The following is an 18,661-nucleotide window of genomic DNA, read 5'->3' as shown; positions in this document are numbered from 1 at the left end:
CAAGCAGGGGCACAGCATAGGCAGGCAGTGGCAGAACAGGCAGAACTTATCTGGTGCCCAAGGAGAGGGAGGTGGATGCCCAGGCCAGGAGCTGCCAGAGCCCTGCCGCAGCGGATGGGAGTGAGCAGAGCCTGCGGACACCCCACAGCACAACAGCACCCTTGTCTGGAAATGCTCACTGGGACGTGGAGCAGATGGGCTGCCCATAGACGGGGAGTAAAAAAAAGAGATGCAGACAAGCAGTTTCACAGGGAGTGCTCCCCACCTTTAATCCTCTCAACACAACACAGCAGTAAAGCAGCCACGGGGTTTATGCCATGCTGGATGCTATTGTGGGGTGCACCTGCTGCACCGCAGAGCCAAGCACATTGCTTGTCCTGCACTTTGGCCACAGGGACAGGGGTGTCAGGCTGCACCCACTGCTTCAACCACTATCCTTCCAGGTAGGCCCTCAAATCCTCAGGCTGCAAACAGGGAGAAGTCTCAGCAGCTACCAGTATTTTCTTGCTCAGGCTAAACCTGCTCCCCTGAGCTCCAGGGTACAACATGGGGCCATGTACCACAGGGTATACACCACATAAGGAAGCAATATCCACCACCAGCTGGACCAGTGAGTGGGATGGGATGTGTGCCATGGCCCTCAGAGTGGACCCAGGGGCTCTTACCTGCACAGGGAGCAAAGCTGTAGCTGGGAGAGTACTGGGAGGAAGCATAGCCGCACCAGCAGCAGAGCTGAAGCACTCACCACACACCTGACCTGGCAAGAAACCGAGACAGCTGGGGGGTTAGTGGGAGACATGGGGGCTCTGAGATGGTTTATTGCAAAGGGTCTCTGCAGGTAACACAGGGAAGGAGCACGGTCCTTGTTGGTGGGGGCTTCTCTACTCCTCACCCTCCTCTTCATCCTCGTAGGAGTCCAGGCCCACCTCCTCATAATCCTTCTCCAGAGCAGCCATGTCTTCCCGGGCCTCGGAGAACTCCCCTTCCTCCATGCCCTCCCCCACGTACCAGTGCACGAAGGCTCGCTTGGCGTACATCAGGTCGAACTTGTGGTCCAGGCGAGCCCAGGCCTCGGCGATGGCCGTGGTGTTGCTCAGCATGCAGACGGCGCGCTGCACCTTGGCCAGGTCCCCTCCTGGCACCACGGTGGGAGGCTGGTAGTTGATGCCTACCTTGAAGCCCGTGGGGCACCAGTCCACAAACTGGATGCTGCGCTTGGTCTTGATGGTGGCGATGGCGGCGTTGACGTCCTTGGGCACCACGTCACCACGGTACAGCAGGCAGCAGGCCATGTACTTGCCATGGCGAGGGTCGCACTTCACCATCTGGTTGGATGGCTCAAAGCAGGAGTTGGTGATCTCGGCCACTGAGAGCTGCTCATGGTATGCCTTTTCTGCAGAGATGACAGGGGCATAGGTGGCCAGTGGGAAGTGGATGCGAGGGTAGGGCACCAGGTTGGTCTGGAACTCGGTCAGATCAACATTCAGGGCCCCATCAAACCGCAGTGATGCTGTGATGGATGAGACGATCTGGCTAATGAGTCTGTTCAAGTTGGTGTAGGTTGGGCGCTCGATGTCCAGGTTCCTGCGGCAGATGTCATAGATGGCCTCATTGTCCACCATAAAGGCACAATCTGAGTGCTCCAGGGTGGTATGTGTGGTGAGGATGGAGTTGTAGGGCTCCACCACAGCAGTAGAGACCTGTGGTGCTGGGTAAATGGAGAACTCCAGCTTGGACTTCTTCCCATAGTCAACGGAGAGTCGCTCCATCAACAGGGAGGTGAATCCGGAGCCGGTGCCACCTCCAAAGCTGTGAAACACGAGGAACCCCTGGAGGCCTGTACACTGGTCAGCCTGCAGAGAGAAATGTGAAATTGCTCTGAGATGGATTTATTTGTGAATACCAGATGGTTCAGAGGCCCTTCAGGACCTGGTCCAACCCTGCCATGGGCTGCTCCAGATACCTCTCAGGGCACAGCAGGGTTTGCAGTGTGCTCTGAGCCCAAGCACGATGCTGGATCTCAGCCAGAGGGGGACATGTACCCCCTCTGCAGTCACCTACCAGCTTCCGGATCCTGTCCAGCACTTGGTCAATGATTTCCTTGCCGATAGTGTAGTGCCCACGGGCGTAGTTGTTGGCAGCATCCTCCTTGCCGGTGATCAGCTGCTCTGGGTGGAAGAGCTGACGGTATATTCCAGCCCGAACTTCATCTGGGGGAGACAGGGGAGAGTTGAGCCTGGCAGAGGCTGTTGGTTTGAGCTGTGCGCCAAGCAGGGGAGCATGTGTGAGCACCCATCCCTCATCCATGCTCTGCCTGCCAGGGCCATGTCCAAGGACCCACAAGTCACCAGGGCCACCACCCGCATCAGGTTTCTCTGGCAGGAGGTGGCTGTCACCTCCCTGCACAGGAGCTCAGGTTCTCCCACTATCGGGAGCTGCAGCGGCACAGTGGGAGCTGCAGTTCCGGTTGGGCTGGTTTCTTTCTGTGCACATGTGGTAGCGGAGACTACCAGCACCGCTGCCTCTAGGACACTTCAAGAACAAAAGCTGGTGCTCAGGCTTGTGGCTTTTCCTGGGGAAACAAGGGCCCTCATGTTGAACCCAGTACAGGATGCTGACAGCAGACCACAAGTACCAGCTGCTTGCTACCCACCCATGGGTGCACCCCAGGCCATGCAAACTCCAGCACTCACCAATCACAGTGGGCTCCAGGTCCACGAAGATGGCCCGTGGGACGTGCTTCCCAGCCCCGGTCTCACAGAAGAAGGTGGTGAAGGAGTCATCCCCTCCACCGATGGTTTTGTCGCTGGGCATCTGCCCGTCCGGCTGGATGCCGTGCTCCAGGCAGTACAGCTCCCAGCATGTGTTTCCCATCTGGACGCCGGCTTGGCCGACATGGACGGAAATGCACTCGCGCTGCAGAGGGGGAGGAAGGGTCAGATCCCAGCATAGCTCTGTCCTACCTACCTCAGCAAGGATCTGCCTGTGCCAGTGCCACACAGCCACCAGCATAGGAGCTGCCAGTGGTCCCAGAGAGCACATGCTCCTTTGGGTGACCTCCTGCATGCTCCTGAGGGGCCCAACAGGGCTCTCATTGTCCTCAGCCTTGGACAGGCATCTTGCTGGGTTGTGAGCCAGCTCTGGTGTCCCTCCTGCTGGGGTCCACCAACCCCAAGGACTCTGGCCAGGGCTGTCCTCCAGCAGCACATGGAGCAGAGGTGGCCCAGGTCCCCTGCACCCACCACACTACCGCCTCCTTCTCCAGACTACAGCAGCCCAGCAAGGTGCTCAACTGATGGGGAGTATGTACTTAACCCATGCAGTGCAAACAGTATAGGGAAACCCCCCTACTTGATTCTCCAGAGCCAGGTAAGCACTCAGCCTCCTGGGGTGAGGGGTCTTGGGAATGCAGGGGCAGTGGTTTGCAGCCAGGGAGGGCTGGGGGTGAAGCCTAGCAGTCTCCAAGGCAGCACAGATATACTTCAAGCTACGCAGTCCCATCCTGTGCGGCAAAACCATGTGGGCAGAAGGCTGTGAGCTGGAGATGTGCCTCCTGCACTCCCATCCTGCTGGTGCAGGCCTGCTCCACTACCCCTGGCATCCATCCTCTGCTAGCCCTAGCATCCCTGCTCCCGGAGGAGGACACCAGGACTCTGCCCAGGGGTCCTGGGGCTCCTTGCTCCTTCATTCCTCGACAGCACAGTGCTGCGAGCTGTGATGGGGTCCGTGCCCCGTCCCAGTGCCAGCGGAGGAGAAGTCCTCCTGCCCCACCGGGAGGGCCGGGGGCAGCCTCAGCCCACCGGGAGTGGGGACAGGCCCGGGGCAGGGTCCTCAGTAGAGCACGGTCAGCGCTGCGGCAGGCGAGGCGCTGCGATACACCTTCTGGCACGGCCCCGGCCCCTTCCCGAGCAGCTAAATATAGCCCCGGCCCCAGGCGAGGGCAACAGTGACTGCCCAGTTTAAAGAGCTGCCCCGGCCCGCTTCGCCGCTGCCAGAACCCGCGGGCAGGGACGGGACGGGAGGGCCGGGACCCCCACGCTCGCCCCCCGCCGCCAGTCTCGACGGGGCGCCCTGTGCCGCGGGGGGAGCCCCGCCGAGTGCCCAGTCCAGGCTGCCGGTGCCCGACTGACGCCTCCAGCCCCGGCAGCTGTCCCCGTCCGTCCGCGGCCACCATTCCCCGACGGACAGATCACCCCCTCCATCCCCAGCGCGCCCCGCACTGCGGAGGCGGGGAGGACCTGGGCGCCCGGAACTGTGGCGGCGAGGGAGGACCGGATAGGAGCAGCGGGGGGGTAGCGGCTGCCCAAGGGCTGGGGCCGGTAGGGCTGCCCAAGGTCACGGCGGGGAAGGAGAGGGCGCATCGCGGCGGTTTCCCGGTACTCGGTGCTCGGGCTGGGGGAAGCTACCGAGCGCCCTCCCCGCACCGTGCCCGCCGCCGTGTCCGCACTCACCATGTTGCTGCTGGGGGTCCGGGCTGTCCCGGCGGCTCGGTGCGGCGGGGCTCAGCGCGGAGCTGCGGCTGCTGCAATCCTCTCCGCAGCGCCTTCTTATAGGTGGGAGGGGCTCTCTGCCGCCGTCCCCCCTTTATTTGGATACATTTGCATGCCGGGCTGGAGTAACCCCCTCGGGGGGAAGCGGCAACCTGCCTGGGGCTCTCCCGGCTCCGGAGGAACCTCCGGGATGCAGGGCCCGGGGCTGCTCTTTCTCCTTTGCAGGGAGAGAAGCAGGAGGCTCTCGAGATGCAGATCTAGGTTCTAGCCCTCCGGGGCTACTGGCAGTGCTCAGCCACCAGGACCCGGAGCAGCTACTGCAGCCCCTATCCTGCGCCACAATGCAGCCCCCCCTGGAATTTAGGTACACCCCGAGATCACCTGAGCCTCTAGAATAGGAGAAAGGAGGAGAAACATGTCAGAGATACGTGTCAGGCTCTGGAGCTCAGGGTGCCCCGCAGCCTCCCTTCACCTTCAGGAACCTCTAGCCAGGGGCTGCCCTTCTCTCCCGGTGGGGACAGGCAGGTAGTGCCACACATCTAAGGCTGCAGATCAGCACGGCAAATCTGGGCTGGGGAGCTATGTCTGCTGCAAAAAAAAGGGTCATTGCAGCCCGTCTGCTGTTAATGGTTTGTGAGTACACTCAGAGAAGCAGCTCTGTTTCAGCCTCAGCTAGCACAGCCTCCCCAGCCAAGGCTGATCCCGCTGCGGAGGATGTATGGACCACCAGCCTGGCTGCTGGGTCAGAGAAAAGAAGAGCCCAGAGCCCCAGCACTGCACACTGTGTGCACAGGGACAGAGGGCTCTGTCCTTGCTGCCCATGGGGATGGGGCTCTGCTGCTCAGAAGCATGCCAGGAGACACTGCTGTGTCTCTCTGCAGCAAGGTGCAGCGCAGAGGTGCAGGATAACCTCTAGAAAAAAGGTAATAGGACACAGTTCCAATTCCTACATGCTTGCAGTGACAGAGCCAGGCCTTTATGAAGACATAGGGAGATGTCTGCAATGGGATTACTCCTAGAGAAGTAGGATCCTTCCTTGTCTTACACTTCAGTGTCAGTGAGGAGCAGATCAGAGCAGTGCCCAGCATGAGGGGCAGCAACTTCTGCCCTGGTGCAGCAGCAGGCATCACGCCATCTGAGCCCAGCACTTTGGTCATGGGCAAGGGAAACAGTGCCAGCAGCCCTGCTCAGTGGGACAAGTGTCTGGCTGTGCTCCAGCAGCCCTGGGCTGGCTCTGCTTCCCCCTCCAGCTAACACAGCTGCATGCTGGGAGGAGGAGTGCAGGGGAGGACAGCCCCCAGGGGTCAATATAGCTGGAGCATTAGTGGTAAGCAGGGAAAATTAATCTCTGGACCCAGAATGCAGGATAATGGCTAACAGAAATCTCCAGTTTACAGCTGGAGCCAAGAGCTGCTGTATGGGCTTCTCACTGCCAGGGAGGGCAGGGAGAGAGCTCAGCATGGGGACAATGTAGAAGATGGGTGAGGGGGTTGGAATTAGATGTTCTTTAAAGTACCTTCCAACCCAAACCATTCTATGATTTTATGACCTGGGCAGGCAGAGTGGGGCCACATGCCCCATTTGGATGGCAGAGCACTGGCAGAGCCAGGCTGAGAGCAGGCAGAGGTACTCCAAACAGACCCCATGCCTGATCTAAGTGATTCTGTCATCACATTATCAGCAGTCCTCCAGATCCAGATGTTCATCTTTGGGCACTGCTATAGAGAATGCCATGTATCCTGGCCATATCCCACTGGTACAAGGCTCTTACCTATGTAGGGAGTAAGCTGTAGCTGAGCAGAGTGCTGGGAGGAAGCATAGCAGCACCAGCAGCAGAGCTGAAGCACTCACCACACACCTGACCTGGCAAGAAACCGAGACAGCTGGGGGGTTAGTGGGAGACATGGGGGCTCTGAGATGGTTTATTGCAAAGGGTCTCTGCAGGTAACACAGGGAAGGAGCACGGTCCTTGTTGGTGGGGGCTTCTCTACTCCTCAGCCTCCTCTTCATCCTCGTAGGAGTCCAGGCCCACCTCCTCATAATCCTTCTCCAGAGCAGCCATGTCTTCCCGGGCCTCGGAGAACTCCCCTTCCTCCATGCCCTCCCCCACGTACCAGTGCACGAAGGCTCGCTTGGCGTACATCAGGTCGAACTTGTGGTCCAGGCGAGCCCAGGCCTCGGCGATGGCCGTGGTGTTGCTCAGCATGCAGACGGCGCGCTGCACCTTGGCCAGGTCCCCTCCTGGCACCACGGTGGGAGGCTGGTAGTTGATGCCTACCTTGAAGCCCGTGGGGCACCAGTCCACAAACTGGATGCTGCGCTTGGTCTTGATGGTGGCGATGGCGGCGTTGACGTCCTTGGGCACCACGTCACCACGGTACAGCAGGCAGCAGGCCATGTACTTGCCATGACGAGGGTCGCACTTCACCATCTGGTTGGATGGCTCAAAGCAGGAGTTGGTGATCTCGGCCACTGAGAGCTGCTCATGATAAGCTCTCTCAGCAGAAACTACAGGAGCATAGGTGGCCAGTGGGAAGTGGATGCGAGGGTAGGGCACCAGGTTGGTCTGGAACTCGGTCAGATCAACATTCAGGGCCCCATCAAACCGCAGTGATGCTGTGATGGATGATACAACTTGGCTAATGAGTCTGTTCAAGTTGGTGTAGGTCGGGCGCTCGATGTCCAGGTTCCTGCGGCAGATGTCATAGATGGCCTCATTGTCCACCATGAAAGCACAGTCTGAATGCTCCAATGTGCTGTGTGTGGTGAGGATGGAGTTGTAGGGCTCTACCACAGCAGTGGAGACCTGTGGTGCTGGGTAAATGGAGAACTCCAGCTTGGACTTCTTCCCATAGTCAACGGAGAGTCGCTCCATCAACAGGGAGGTGAATCCAGAGCCAGTGCCGCCTCCAAAACTACGAAAAACGAGGAATCCCTGGAGGCCTGTACACTGGTCAGCCTGCAGAGAGAGACAAGTCCTCTAAGCACTGACTTTGCCTAAGAAGTCACAAACTTTTGCTTTGGTAGCCACAATACTCTCCCAGGGCACAGCAGGATTTGCCCCATGCTTCCACCCCAGCAGGATGCTGTAGTCCAGCCCTGGGGACATATACCTCCTCCATGGTCACCTACCAGCTTTCGGATCCTGTCCAGCACTTGGTCAATGATCTCTTTGCCAATGGTGTAGTGCCCACGGGCATAGTTGTTGGCAGCATCCTCCTTGCCGGTGATCATCTGTTCAGGGTGGAAGAGCTGACGGTAGACTCCTCCCCGAATTTCATCTAGAAGAGTTTGGTACAATGTCAGAGATTTTCTAATGGGGGAAATGTGGTAGGAGCCACCCTGGGAGTGTCCTGCAGTGGGCTGCTCCCAGAGAGTGACCACAGTCACTGTCCAACTTTGGTGAACTCACCGATCACAGTGGGCTCCAGGTCCACGAAGATGGCCCGTGGGACGTGCTTCCCAGCCCCGGTCTCACAGAAGAAGGTGGTGAAGGAGTCATCCCCTCCACCAATGGTTTTGTCGCTGGGCATCTGCCCGTCCGGCTGGATGCCGTGCTCCAGGCAGTACAGCTCCCAGCACGTGTTGCCCATCTGGACGCCGGCTTGGCCGACATGGACGGAAATGCACTCGCGCTGTGGAGGGGGAAGAAGGGTCAGATCCAGGCTGGGACCACATGCCCAATCACTGCAGGTGGTGCACAGCCCAGGCTCCTGGCAGCTTGTGCAAGCCACATTGCCCTGCAGCTTCAGTGCCTTGAGTCCATCCCAGCTTGCTGCCCTCTCCCATACCTGGTGTTTTGCCTCCCATCACTGCACTGCCCACCTCAGGCACCCAGGGAGATGTAGACTTATCTGCTGGAGCCCACTACACCAGGCTAGCACATTCTCTGGACTGCTCCACCCACAGCCTTGGAAAGCACCCAGTGAGGATCTTCTGCATTGCCTGAACACCCACAACACTTAGGGGCTGGAGCCCTGCAGCAGCTGGTATAGCCCCCATTGCTATCTAACATTAGGGCTGCAGGTTGACATGACAGAGCATCACTTGGGCTCTGGGAGCTGAGGAGGTGACAGCACTGAGGATGGGTGCCTGGCAAGGAGGGGGATTTGCAGCAGTGAATGGTTGCCATGCTCTGAGGCTCAGCTTCCCTAAATTAGTTCTGGAGGAGGAGGCAGCGTTAACTGCACTTCCTATCTGAACCGAAGAGCTAAGGTGGGAGGGCCCCCCGTGCCCAGGGCTTCAAGGGTAGCCTCAGGTCCCTCAGAAGAAGTCAGGCTGAGGTGGGCTCTGCAGCCTCGCTCCCTCCAGGTGAGGCACTGCAGCACCTGCAGTCCTTTCGACAAGAACCAAAATATCCAGTGCCTCAGCCCTGCTGTTGCCAAGGACTTGGATGCGTCATCGGGCACAATCAAGGCAGAGGAGCATCCAAACCAAACCGGATCTCCAGAGCCATGGGTGCCCCGCTGTGAGTCAGCTGGCAGGTCGCCACACCAGCTATTTTGCGCTCTGGAGCACGGCAGTGACTGCTGTCTGTGGAAGTTGCACAAGTTACAGCAGGTCCTGGCACTCTGCACTGAGAGTGCTTTTGGTGCTGCATTTCAAAGGCAGCAGTGATGGTGAGGGATGACAGAAAAATAAGCCCTTGATACCCACGGTGCGAGGCATAAATCCATCTCCCCACCTTCTCCAAAGCTGAGGTGAGAAATGACACCGTGCTTACCCTCCTCCCTCCCACCTGCAGGTGCATAAAGGTTTTGTAACACAGGGGCCAACACTAAGTCCTGAGGAAGCTCCAAAATCCTCGGCAGAAGTGCACAAGCATTTCTGGGTGACCACAGGAAAGACAAGAAAGGACCCCTCCCTGGCCAAGGGAAGAAGTGAATCAGAGGTGGGGGGTGAAGGGGGTTACGTTGGTCACCGCGCTTCATCCACCAACATGCAGCAGCCAAGACTGGCGTTGTGGGACTCAGGGCTGACAGTAGGCTGCACAGAGCCCAGCACTCCCAGCACCACCGGGGACCCAGCAGAGCTGGTCACCAGCCGGCAGTCTCTGCCTTCCTCACAGCATGGCTCAGGGAGGGCAGGGAGCACGGTCCTGCGGGGCAGCAGGCGAAGTGCTTGGGCATCCCGGAGCTGGGATGCTCTCTAGAGTTCAGGGGACAGATTCCTAGCAGGACCACCATGGCAGCAGGGCAGCTCAGAGGCTCACCCTCTGATGGCTGGTGCCATCTGCAAGGCAGCAGGTGAAGCCACAGCTTGCTCCTGGGGCTCCTCTGTGGGTCTGCAGTGTGGGGGCTGGCAGCCTGGGTGCACCCCCCAGGCAGAGATGTTACCAAGGGAGATGGGCAGGAACCGTCATCATTAAAAGACACAGAGGGAAGAGAGATGAGAGGGTCAGATGGCAGGGTTTGGCTGGTGGCCTCCTTGCCTCAGACGTGTCAGAGGGGTACAGGGGGGTGCTCACAGGAGGGAAGCTGCTGAGTGCCTGGGAGGGAGCAGTGAGGCAGAGGCTGAAGCGAGGCAGAGGCAGGGCAAGCACAGCGGGTTGCGCGCACCTCTGGGCTCCCCGCAGAGCTGCCCCCCGGACGCTCTGGGGGTCGTAGCCTGCTCCAGGGGCACCCGCGAGACCGTAGGGATAGAGCAGCCCGGGGCCGGCACTCACCATGATGCCGATGCCTCCGCACGACCTGCCTGTCCCCGGGCTGCCGCAGTTCCTCACCGGCCGGGGCGGCCGCGCCACTGCCGCCTTATACCGGGGGCGGCACCGGCGCTTGCGGGGCGGGCAGCTCCGCCCGAGAAGGTTCCGTGCGGTTGCACAGTTTTGCATACATTGCGCATTTGTGCATACATTTGCATAGATGAGCTGTGCTGCGCGGCCACCGGCTCTGTGGGGACACTGGGGGATCACGAAGGAGCAGCATTCCCCGATTTCCCCCCTGCTCCCTGGCCACGGGACAGCCGAGGGTCCCCCTGAGTGAAGGGGATGGGGGCATAAGGGTTGGTCTTGATACGTTTGTGGGTCTTGGCAGAGAGGCTTCTGCTGAGGGGCAGAGATGGCACTTTCTTGCTGGGTGTCCTGCTGCAAGGCACCATCCAGGCATCAACCGAGAGAGACTTTGTGAGCTGAGGAGGGAAATTCAGCAAAGGACCTGGCTCAGGTCTTCCCTTCTGGTGGGTGTAGGTGCTGAGGTGACCCCTGGGTGAGCACAGAGCTGGGTCTCTGCCCAACCCCCACCATGTGAAACACACAGGAGCATTTCAGAAGAAAACATGGGCAGAGGAAACCCTTCAGAGACAAGCACAAGCTTTCCTGGCCTCTATGGAGGTCAGTGAGGAAAAAGCAGGAAAACTCTGTCCTGCCCTTTGCCACAAGCCCCTCAAGGACACTTGTGCCTCAAGGCTGCGTCTGAAAGCTCTGCTGCGATGGGCTCCTCCTTCTCCAACCTGGCTCTGCTTTACCTCCCTGGTTTCAATCTGATTTCACAAAGCTTTATGAAATGACCAGTGAGGGGATGAGGAAAGCTTGGAACACCTCAAAGGGGGCTTACTGGAGTCTTTCTGTGATGATTTCACTGATGTCTGCCTTTGCTACATTGAAGAACATGTCCATCCTTTCCTCCTTCTTCCTCCTCCCCCTCCCAAATGCTTGCAGCATCCCCTACGGTGCAGAACTTGCCCTGCCTCTGCGCGAGCCCTCCAACTTAATGAGTTTTCACTGAAAGGTGCTGTCATCTCTCAGCTTGCTCTGAAACTTGAAAGCTGGACCCAAATTATCCAACCACAATGGCCTTCTTTTTGTTCTTGAGTCACCCGGAAAGTGTCACCTTCACTGATGAACTCGTGTAAATGACTGAAAGCAGTGGCACTGCTGTGAAGCCTGTGCTGGTGTCTAAGCAATGCATTTCTGAGAGCTGCAGAAATGGCTGAGCTAAAAGATCAGAGTGGCTTTAATCAAACTGGTTGAAAAAGACGCTTTTATTTTTTCACAGAGATGCCCCAGGTGGTGGGTGTTGCTGAACCTGAACAGGATGCTGTGGCCACCAGATAAACCTGGAAATGCCTGAACTCCTCCCTGTGACATAAATGTCCTTTGAGTGACCTCAGAGATCACTAGATAAGACAGACCATGCTGATGCAGACAGTCCATGAGAGTGACAGAGTAATTCGTAGCACTGAGGCATCAAAATATTAGTCCCAGAAATTAATTGGTGTGAAAAGGAGCAATGGGATCCTCTTTTGCTGTGAAAAGCTTTGTCAGGGTGCTTGCTGAAATCATACTGGATGCCAAGGTGTCACTTCTGATGGGTGTCTCCTAGCACCCTTCTTACTTCCATGGTGCCAATTAGTTCTGGGGCATTTATAGCATGAATGCTTTGCAGCAATGGTTGGAAGCACAAGGGCTGGAGCTAGGCAGCGAGCAGCATTTCAGGTGGCTGTGCAAGGCTTGCGTGGTTCACCCAGCTTCGAAAGCTTTGTATGACAATCTGGTGGCACCTCGGCGTGTGAAATGATGTGATAGTTCTCCAAGAGATCTGGATCTGTTTATGTACCATTCTGGTAGAGAGCTGAGGGTGGAATGTCCGTGATTCGTCATCGCTGCAAATGCCTGCTCACAGTGAAAATAACCACTCAGATGCTATTATGTTGAATGAGCAAGGCAGCAATGACTGACAAGAGAGCCGTGAGTCATTCAGAGCTACGCATCTCCATGTACCTCTGCTCTAAAAAGACCAAACAGATGTCTAAGCTTTTTTGAAATGCTTAAGAACAGCTGGCTAAATCCAGGGAGCACCAAGCGGCTGCATCTTGTCAGTGCCTAACGGCTCAGCAGCCTGCCAGATGCTGGTAGCAGCAGCCTGCAAGCACACATGGGTGCCAAACTCACCCTGGCTGGAAGCAGATCCATCCTGAGGCAACCCCTCTCACAAAGATGTTAACTACATGTCTAAGAAGCCCCTGCAAATGTTTTCAGATGACATCAGAAATCAGAAGGTTGCAAGAATCACTCAGGAAACATTTTCACTGTTGCTCAGAAGAAAGCTAGACCCTGCACCAGCACCCAGAGAGGTACAAAACCCAAGCAAGGCAAATTTTAGGCTCATGAGTCAGAATTCAACTGTCTCTTGATAGAAGACTAGGAAAAACATATTGAAGGGGCAACCTGCAGGGGAAACCCCTGCTTGCTGCAGGAGATGAGCCAGCCCTTGGACAGGTACTTGCTGTTTCCCAAACAAAGCCTCTCAAATAGCTGCTTTCCAGAAGACTGTCAAAGTCTGTCACATTTAAAAGCACATGGAGCTGATACTGGGGTGGAGATGACCCTTTTAGAGTCCAGCCTAGAACATCCCACCCACACCCCAGTTCCCTGCTCTCCTCATGCTGCAAAGCCCAAAATATTGTTCCCACTTGTCAGACCTCAACTCCATCCAGGCTGTTCCAGGCAGAGCAAACAGTGTCACAGGGCAGCTGTGGACATGGTTCTCTTGGGAAGGTAGAACAGATCACAGCAGTGCTGTGAGATTGAGGAGGAAGCCCAGTGCCCTCCACTTTAAACCCAGCTTGTTGGGACACAAGGCAAGCATCAGGTAATGAGGAGTACTTCAGAAAGAGGGCTCCTGTCAGCGTCTTTAACCTCAGCCAAAAGCTTCCTAAAGAGGTTGTATCTGTGCCTGCCCTGCTCATCCCTCACTCCATCCTTGTAGTTGTTCTGCCTATAATCCTCTTAGCAACATGGTTCAGGGTGGAGGTGGAGGAGCCAGGATATGCCTCCAGTGCATCAGTGCTCTGTGCAGCTTGCTCTCCAGCAGTGGCTGCACTGGATGATCCAGCAGCACCCTGGGCCCAGGAGTAAGCAGGCAGGAGGGAGTTCCTTCAGATCGACAGCTCCCAGACATACACTGCCTCCTGCCTGGCCAAGGACTGTGGTAGCAAGCCCAGCAGCTGGGCCTAGAGATCCAGTGATGCTCTGCTGCAAGGTGAGTCATGATGACAACCTTCCCAAAGCAGAAAGGCAGCTCTGCATTAACATGGGGGAAACAACATTGGCTGGTGAAACTAATTAGAGTTTGTTGAAAGCATGAGGCTTGACTACATCTTGCAGATGTTGTGTGTTCAAACAAGTCCCTCGTGGTGCTAACTGCTCCAGCAGTATCCCAGTGAGCTGGTGTGCAGGGTCCCTAAAGCACAGCTTGCTCCCGATGACAGCCCAGTATCGCATGTCTGACTACTGATGCAGTTCTACCATGACAGTATTTGCAACATACTTTGCCACCCTGAAATGTTATACCACAGCTTGGAGATGGACAGAAAATGTTCCTTTTGACATTCCTTTAGACATGCATGCCTTGTTAAGGTCAGAAAGGGCCCTTTGAGCACCTCATCCTTTGTAATCTGGAGTAGATGGAGATCATCTGAAGATGAGAAACAAGGGTGACTGGGAGGCTAGAGGCCATGGGCTGCAATGACAGAATGGGAACTATCTAGAAGACCAAGCAGAGACTCATAAAGGCATTAAAATATATTTAAGGCACATGCAGGTAGGGTGCATCTTTGGATGCTCAGGGCAAGAAAATGCAAGTTTAATGCTTGCTAGCAGTAATAGTAGTGAAGCATGATTGTCTCAAGGGGTCAAGAGATCTTCATCAGTGGACATCTTCAATAACCCAAATGTGGCACTTACTCCTGAAGACCTGATGGGATGCAGATCACAGTAGTGATCTGACACGTTCTTTCTGCTGGAACTGAGCAACAGCAGCGTAATTCCTGGTTCAGATAGAACAAAGTCAATTGTACAACGCCTGCTGCATTGCCTGGAGCATGTGCCACGTTATGGGAACAATAAAGCTAATTCCAGATCTCACTACAGTCCTAAGCCCTGAATCACCCGGGCAGTGGCAAGAGTAGGGAGGCACTCCCAGGGACACAGCACCTCGCACGCATGCCGAGCCCCAACCTGCAAGGCTAGAAGGGCCCTGTGGACGAGCTGGGACAAGCTCTTTTCCAGGCACAGCAGCACTGTGTGAGCAGCCTCCCCAGCTGCCGGTGTCACCCGCCTTTCTTCACGTCCTGGGAAAGGCAGCAACACACCCACAAGAGCAAAATAAAACAGCAGCTGCCTAATTGCAGTGAATTCATGTCAGGGCTCTGAGCATGCCTGGTGTGAACAAGCTGCCTCCAGGCAGGTGATGGATGGGCTGAGCCTGCTGAAGCAATCTCTGCGTGCAGGGGATGCCCATAGTGGGCTATGTGGAGGGGCCAGTGCTGCTTTTCCTCTTCTCCAGCAGCTCTCTGAGCTGGTGGTGGCACAAGCAGTGTAGGACTAGATGGAAGCAGAAGTGCAGTGAATTCTGTATGGCTGGATGATGGCAGGAGCTCCTGGAGGGGCACAGGTTACCTGGTCACGCTGGAGGGGCTCTGCATGCCCCCGGCAGGACCATAGGCATGGTGGTGTCTCCTTCCCCAGCCCTTTAGGCCTTCCTGTCTCACAAGGTCTCAGGAACTGCAACCAAGCTGTGGTCAGCTCTGTCGCAATGCTGCAGAGCGTGTTTGTGTTTGCTGGCAGCAGTGGTGCAAGACATGGTGATCACTTCCCCTGTTCCCAGAGTGCTCACCCCATTTGTGGGACCGTGGCTGAGCCCCCAGCCTCCTGGTACTTGAGGGGATGTAGCAGATTCTCACTGGCATCTCTGCAGATGCACACGCTCCTTCAAGATAGATAAATCACTACCAACATCCCCTGCAAATGCAAACAGTTCCTGGTGTAGGAGCATCTTGCAAATGGCTCTGCCCTGGTCTTTGGGAAGCAGTTCAGCCTCTGATAGCTGGACAGATGTGAGCAAGGCAGGTTTCTTGCACGTGGAAGTGTGTTGTATACAATGCAAACAGCTTGCCAGCCTGAGGGTGTGCTGAGAGCATAGCTGGGTCTGGAGAAACTAGTCTGAAACCTTGGGAATTGTGTAGTGGTTAAGAGTGGAAAGGAGATGCTGGGGGCTGGCAAGTGCTGGTGGATGTCGGAGGGAAGTGGTTAACAAAATGAAAGATGCAATTAATAACCCACCAGGGCAATGGCTCCTTAGGTGTTCCTGCCCAGAGCTGTTTGTGAGCCGAGAGTGTGGTATGTGAAACCAGGCTGTCCTCCCTGCTCCTCCCAGAGCCCCGGGCACTGAGAGCCGGTGGCCTCAGGTCACTGGGCTGAAAGCTTGGGTTCAATGGCCACCCTGATGACGGCTCAAACATATCTGAGAGCTTCCTAGAAGAGCTAAGTCAGATGATGAGGGGCTGTGCATGTAAAACAACAGCTACCTAGCAGGATTTCCCTGCTGTAAGAACCCAGGAGCACTGCTTTGCTGAGCTCCCACGTATAATGTGGCCATCCTCACTAGGATAAGACATCCCCAGGTGCCCTGTGCACGTTGGGACTGCCGTGCTGTTCATTGGGACAGCATGGCTGTCACACTGCCATTTAATAGCCTTGGATTGGACACAGCCAGGATGGCTTTACAGGCTGAGAAAATTAGGGCTGTTCAGCCTTCAGACGAGAAGCTTCATGGAGAACTCATAGCAGCCTTCTAGTATCTGAAGGGGGTCTACAAGGATGCTAGAGGGGGACTCTTCATCAGCCCTGGTAGAACAAGGGGCAATGGGTTCAAACTTGAACAGGGGAGATTAGGTTAGATATAAGGAAGTTCTTTACTGTAAGGGTGGTGAGGCATTGGAACAGGCTGCCCAAGGAAACTGTCAATGCTCCATCCCTGGCAGTGTTCAAGGCCAAGTTGGACAGAGCCTTGAGCAACCTTGTCCAGTGTGAGGTGTCCCTGCCCATGGCAGGAGGTTGGAACTTGAGGATCCTAAGGTTGTTTCCAACCCAAACCGGTCTATGATTCTATGATCTCCCAGCCAGGAGAAAGCACAGCCTGGCAAAAGCTGGGTACCAAGGGCTCCTGCATGTGTTGGGGAACCCTTAGCCTCCTTACCAGGTGTCAGTTAACCATGGAAAACGCACCTCACCAAAGGCTGGTTTCAATTCTTGAGATGACAGGTCTGCTGCTGAGTGTGTCCTGCTGAGTGAGCAGCAGTGCTGATGCAGTGCTTGGCGAGGCAGCCTGGGGTACCCAAGTGCTGCCTGGCAATGGTGGGTCATCAGCAAGTGGCTGCTAGGCTTCTGCAGGGATCCCTGCCAGGCACCACCTGCAGGTTTCAGTTGATTTAATCAGTGGTTTTGAAAGGAATCCCAGGTTTCTTGAGGGTGGCAAGTGGATGTGCAGAGCAGTAAGTGACAAGACAGACCCTTCCTCCAAATTCCCTAACTAATTACCTTGCATTTCACTCTATTAAAGCAAATTTTGCTGCATAAAAGTGAAAGTGGGACAACACAAAAAGTAGACTTGGAAAGACCTTTGGCAACAGCTATGAGCCTCCTTCTTCCTTGAACATGGAAAACAAATTATTCCATCCCTGTCTATGGCAACATCACAATTCATGCTAACGCTGCTATCATTATCTCCTGACAGCTTCCAAGTAAGGGTGTCATGCCAGTGGTGTACATCTGAATCAGTCACATAATCGTGCTGAAAGGTGACAAGTTTGCATAGCAATACCTGCCTTCTCTGAGAAAGCATGATCAGTACTAAATGCATTTTTCACTCTTTAATTTTCTGCTGACAGAATCAAAATTAATTCTGTTTTGTTCTTTTTTCTTTGGTATTATCAGTAATCTAGAGTTTTCTGGGTCAACTGGTTCATTTTCTTAATGACTGGAGTGATTTCTGTCCTTCACTCCCTTGGAATTACCCCAGTTTTTCTAGCTCTGGTAAAAATTACTATCAGCAGCTCAAGAAGACCCTCAGTTGGGTGCATTAATACTCTCAGTGTGGATTAGATGAAGGGAAAGTGTCAGTTTTAGCAGGTGATGTTTTACACACTGGTTTGTTACAGATGACATCTAAGTTAGAGCCTTCTCCATTGCATCCACAGTGTGGTACCAGTATTTAGGCATGACAGTTATGGAAAATGGCAGAAGGCTCTTCTTACCACTATTCTTTTGTGCTCTTGCTTGTTTTTTCCTGGTGTAAATGCATCTGACCCAATGAACCCCCTCGCTGCTGCCTGGGCCAGTGTGCGTGCTCATTGTGAATCACCTGTTTAGTTACGGGTTTCTCTCACCTCTGCCAGCCTCTGACTCTGTTGATTTAAAACCTGCAAGCACCTCTGTTTTGCCTGGGTTTTGGCTGGGGCAGCAGCCCCACTGACAGTGCAGGCGAGCACTCCCATGGGGCGGTGCTGGGATGCACAGCCCATGTCTGTCACATCACTAAATGAGGCCCAAAGCCATTGCCTTGCCTGAATGAAAGTCACCCTGACTTGGCAGTTTCTCACTTCTCTGTCCTGCTGCACTGACTAAAACCAGAGGGATGACTTTGCCTCCCTGGAAACTCCCCAGCTCCTAAAAGGTGAAATTCTAGAAAAGCCAGCTAGGATGAGGACAGTGTGGATTAGGAAAGAGATGGGCAGGTGGCTGAGAGCATGGCCATCGAGACACACATGAAGGTGTGGAGAAATGGGCTGTGCAGGGAAGTCAGAGCAGGGCAGAGCTGTTCAGATGAGACAGCAGGACTGGGAGTAAAAGAATGAATGTGGACTTTGAAATTGGGTGCCCTGCTCAGCTGATGTCCTCTGCAGTCACCAGCCCCCTGGGCTCGGGTATCCTCAAGCAGCCCTTCAAGGGGCTAGCAGACCTGCTGCTCCCTCTGACCCCTTTTCTGGGGGGTGCAGTACTTAATTGCCAGCTTTGAGGAGACTGTGAAAGGTTCTGTGTTCTCCTGAGGAAATCAAATGCTGAAATGTTGCAAGGTGCTGAAAAAAATATCTTTCTTAATATGTGGTTTGCATAATAAGATAGCACGAGCTCATGATGCAATTCAGTTAGCTTCCTGTAACCAGAATGAAAACAAAATTGGTCCCTTGGGGTCCTGCTTCGCTCACCTGAAAGCTTTTTTCTCAGAAAGCCCTGAGAGTATTTCATGAGCATTTTTGTGAGCCTGGAGAGCTGAAAACAGGTTCACAGCACAGTGATGCCCAGAATTTGTAAAGAGTCTTCTTGACACACACTCAAGGTGCCCATGCTGGGTTCAAAGCTGTTGCAAGCCAGGCCGGCAGGTAGGTTCAGGCAG

General features: G+C 55.3%; 2 protein-coding genes across 2 annotated transcripts; both read right to left on the bottom strand.

The window, feature by feature from the left end:
* Positions 1 to 243: 243 nt before the first annotated feature.
* Positions 244 to 4,593, bottom strand: LOC134167587 (tubulin alpha-5 chain). Its single transcript, XM_062626392.1, has 4 exons — positions 4,452 to 4,593; positions 2,694 to 2,916; positions 2,062 to 2,210; positions 244 to 1,853 (listed from the first exon to the last, which is right to left on the bottom strand). The coding sequence occupies exons 1-4, from the start codon at positions 4,452 to 4,454 to the stop codon at positions 882 to 884; spliced, it is 1,347 nt and encodes a 448-aa protein (XP_062482376.1). The 5' UTR covers positions 4,455 to 4,593; the 3' UTR covers positions 244 to 881.
* Positions 4,594 to 6,381: 1,788 nt separating this feature from the next.
* Positions 6,382 to 10,336, bottom strand: LOC134167586 (tubulin alpha-4A chain-like). Its single transcript, XM_062626391.1, has 4 exons — positions 10,156 to 10,336; positions 7,903 to 8,125; positions 7,623 to 7,771; positions 6,382 to 7,449 (listed from the first exon to the last, which is right to left on the bottom strand). Exons 1-4 carry the CDS (start codon positions 10,318 to 10,320, stop codon positions 6,478 to 6,480), a joined length of 1,509 nt encoding a protein of 502 aa, XP_062482375.1. The 5' UTR covers positions 10,321 to 10,336; the 3' UTR covers positions 6,382 to 6,477.
* Positions 10,337 to 18,661: the final 8,325 nt, after the last annotated feature.

The sequence above is a fragment of the Pezoporus occidentalis genome, unplaced genomic scaffold (genome assembly GCF_034315485.1).
Source record: "Pezoporus occidentalis ecotype Australia unplaced genomic scaffold, CSIRO_AGI_Poc_V1 ctg291, whole genome shotgun sequence".
Taxonomy (NCBI): Eukaryota; Metazoa; Chordata; class Aves; order Psittaciformes; family Psittacidae; genus Pezoporus; species Pezoporus occidentalis.
This window is presented reverse-complemented; position numbering and strand designations above follow the sequence as displayed.

Bases quoted from the DNA above. Each gene is read 5' to 3' on its own strand.
- LOC134167587 (XM_062626392.1), bottom strand. The intron at 2,211-2,693 runs GTGAGTGCTGGA...TGTCTCCCCCAG, and splicing joins CCTGGAGCCCACTGTGATTG to ATGAAGTTCGGGCTGGAATA. The intron at 1,854-2,061 runs GTAGGTGACTGC...TTCTCTCTGCAG, and splicing joins TGGACAGGATCCGGAAGCTG to GCTGACCAGTGTACAGGCCT.
- LOC134167586 (XM_062626391.1), bottom strand. From the start codon at position 10,320: ATGCAAAACTGTGCAACCGCACGGAACCTTCTCGGGCGGAGCTGCCCG. The intron at 7,772-7,902 runs GTGAGTTCACCA...AAACTCTTCTAG, and splicing joins CCTGGAGCCCACTGTGATCG to ATGAAATTCGGGGAGGAGTC. The intron at 7,450-7,622 runs GTAGGTGACCAT...CTCTCTCTGCAG, and splicing joins TGGACAGGATCCGAAAGCTG to GCTGACCAGTGTACAGGCCT.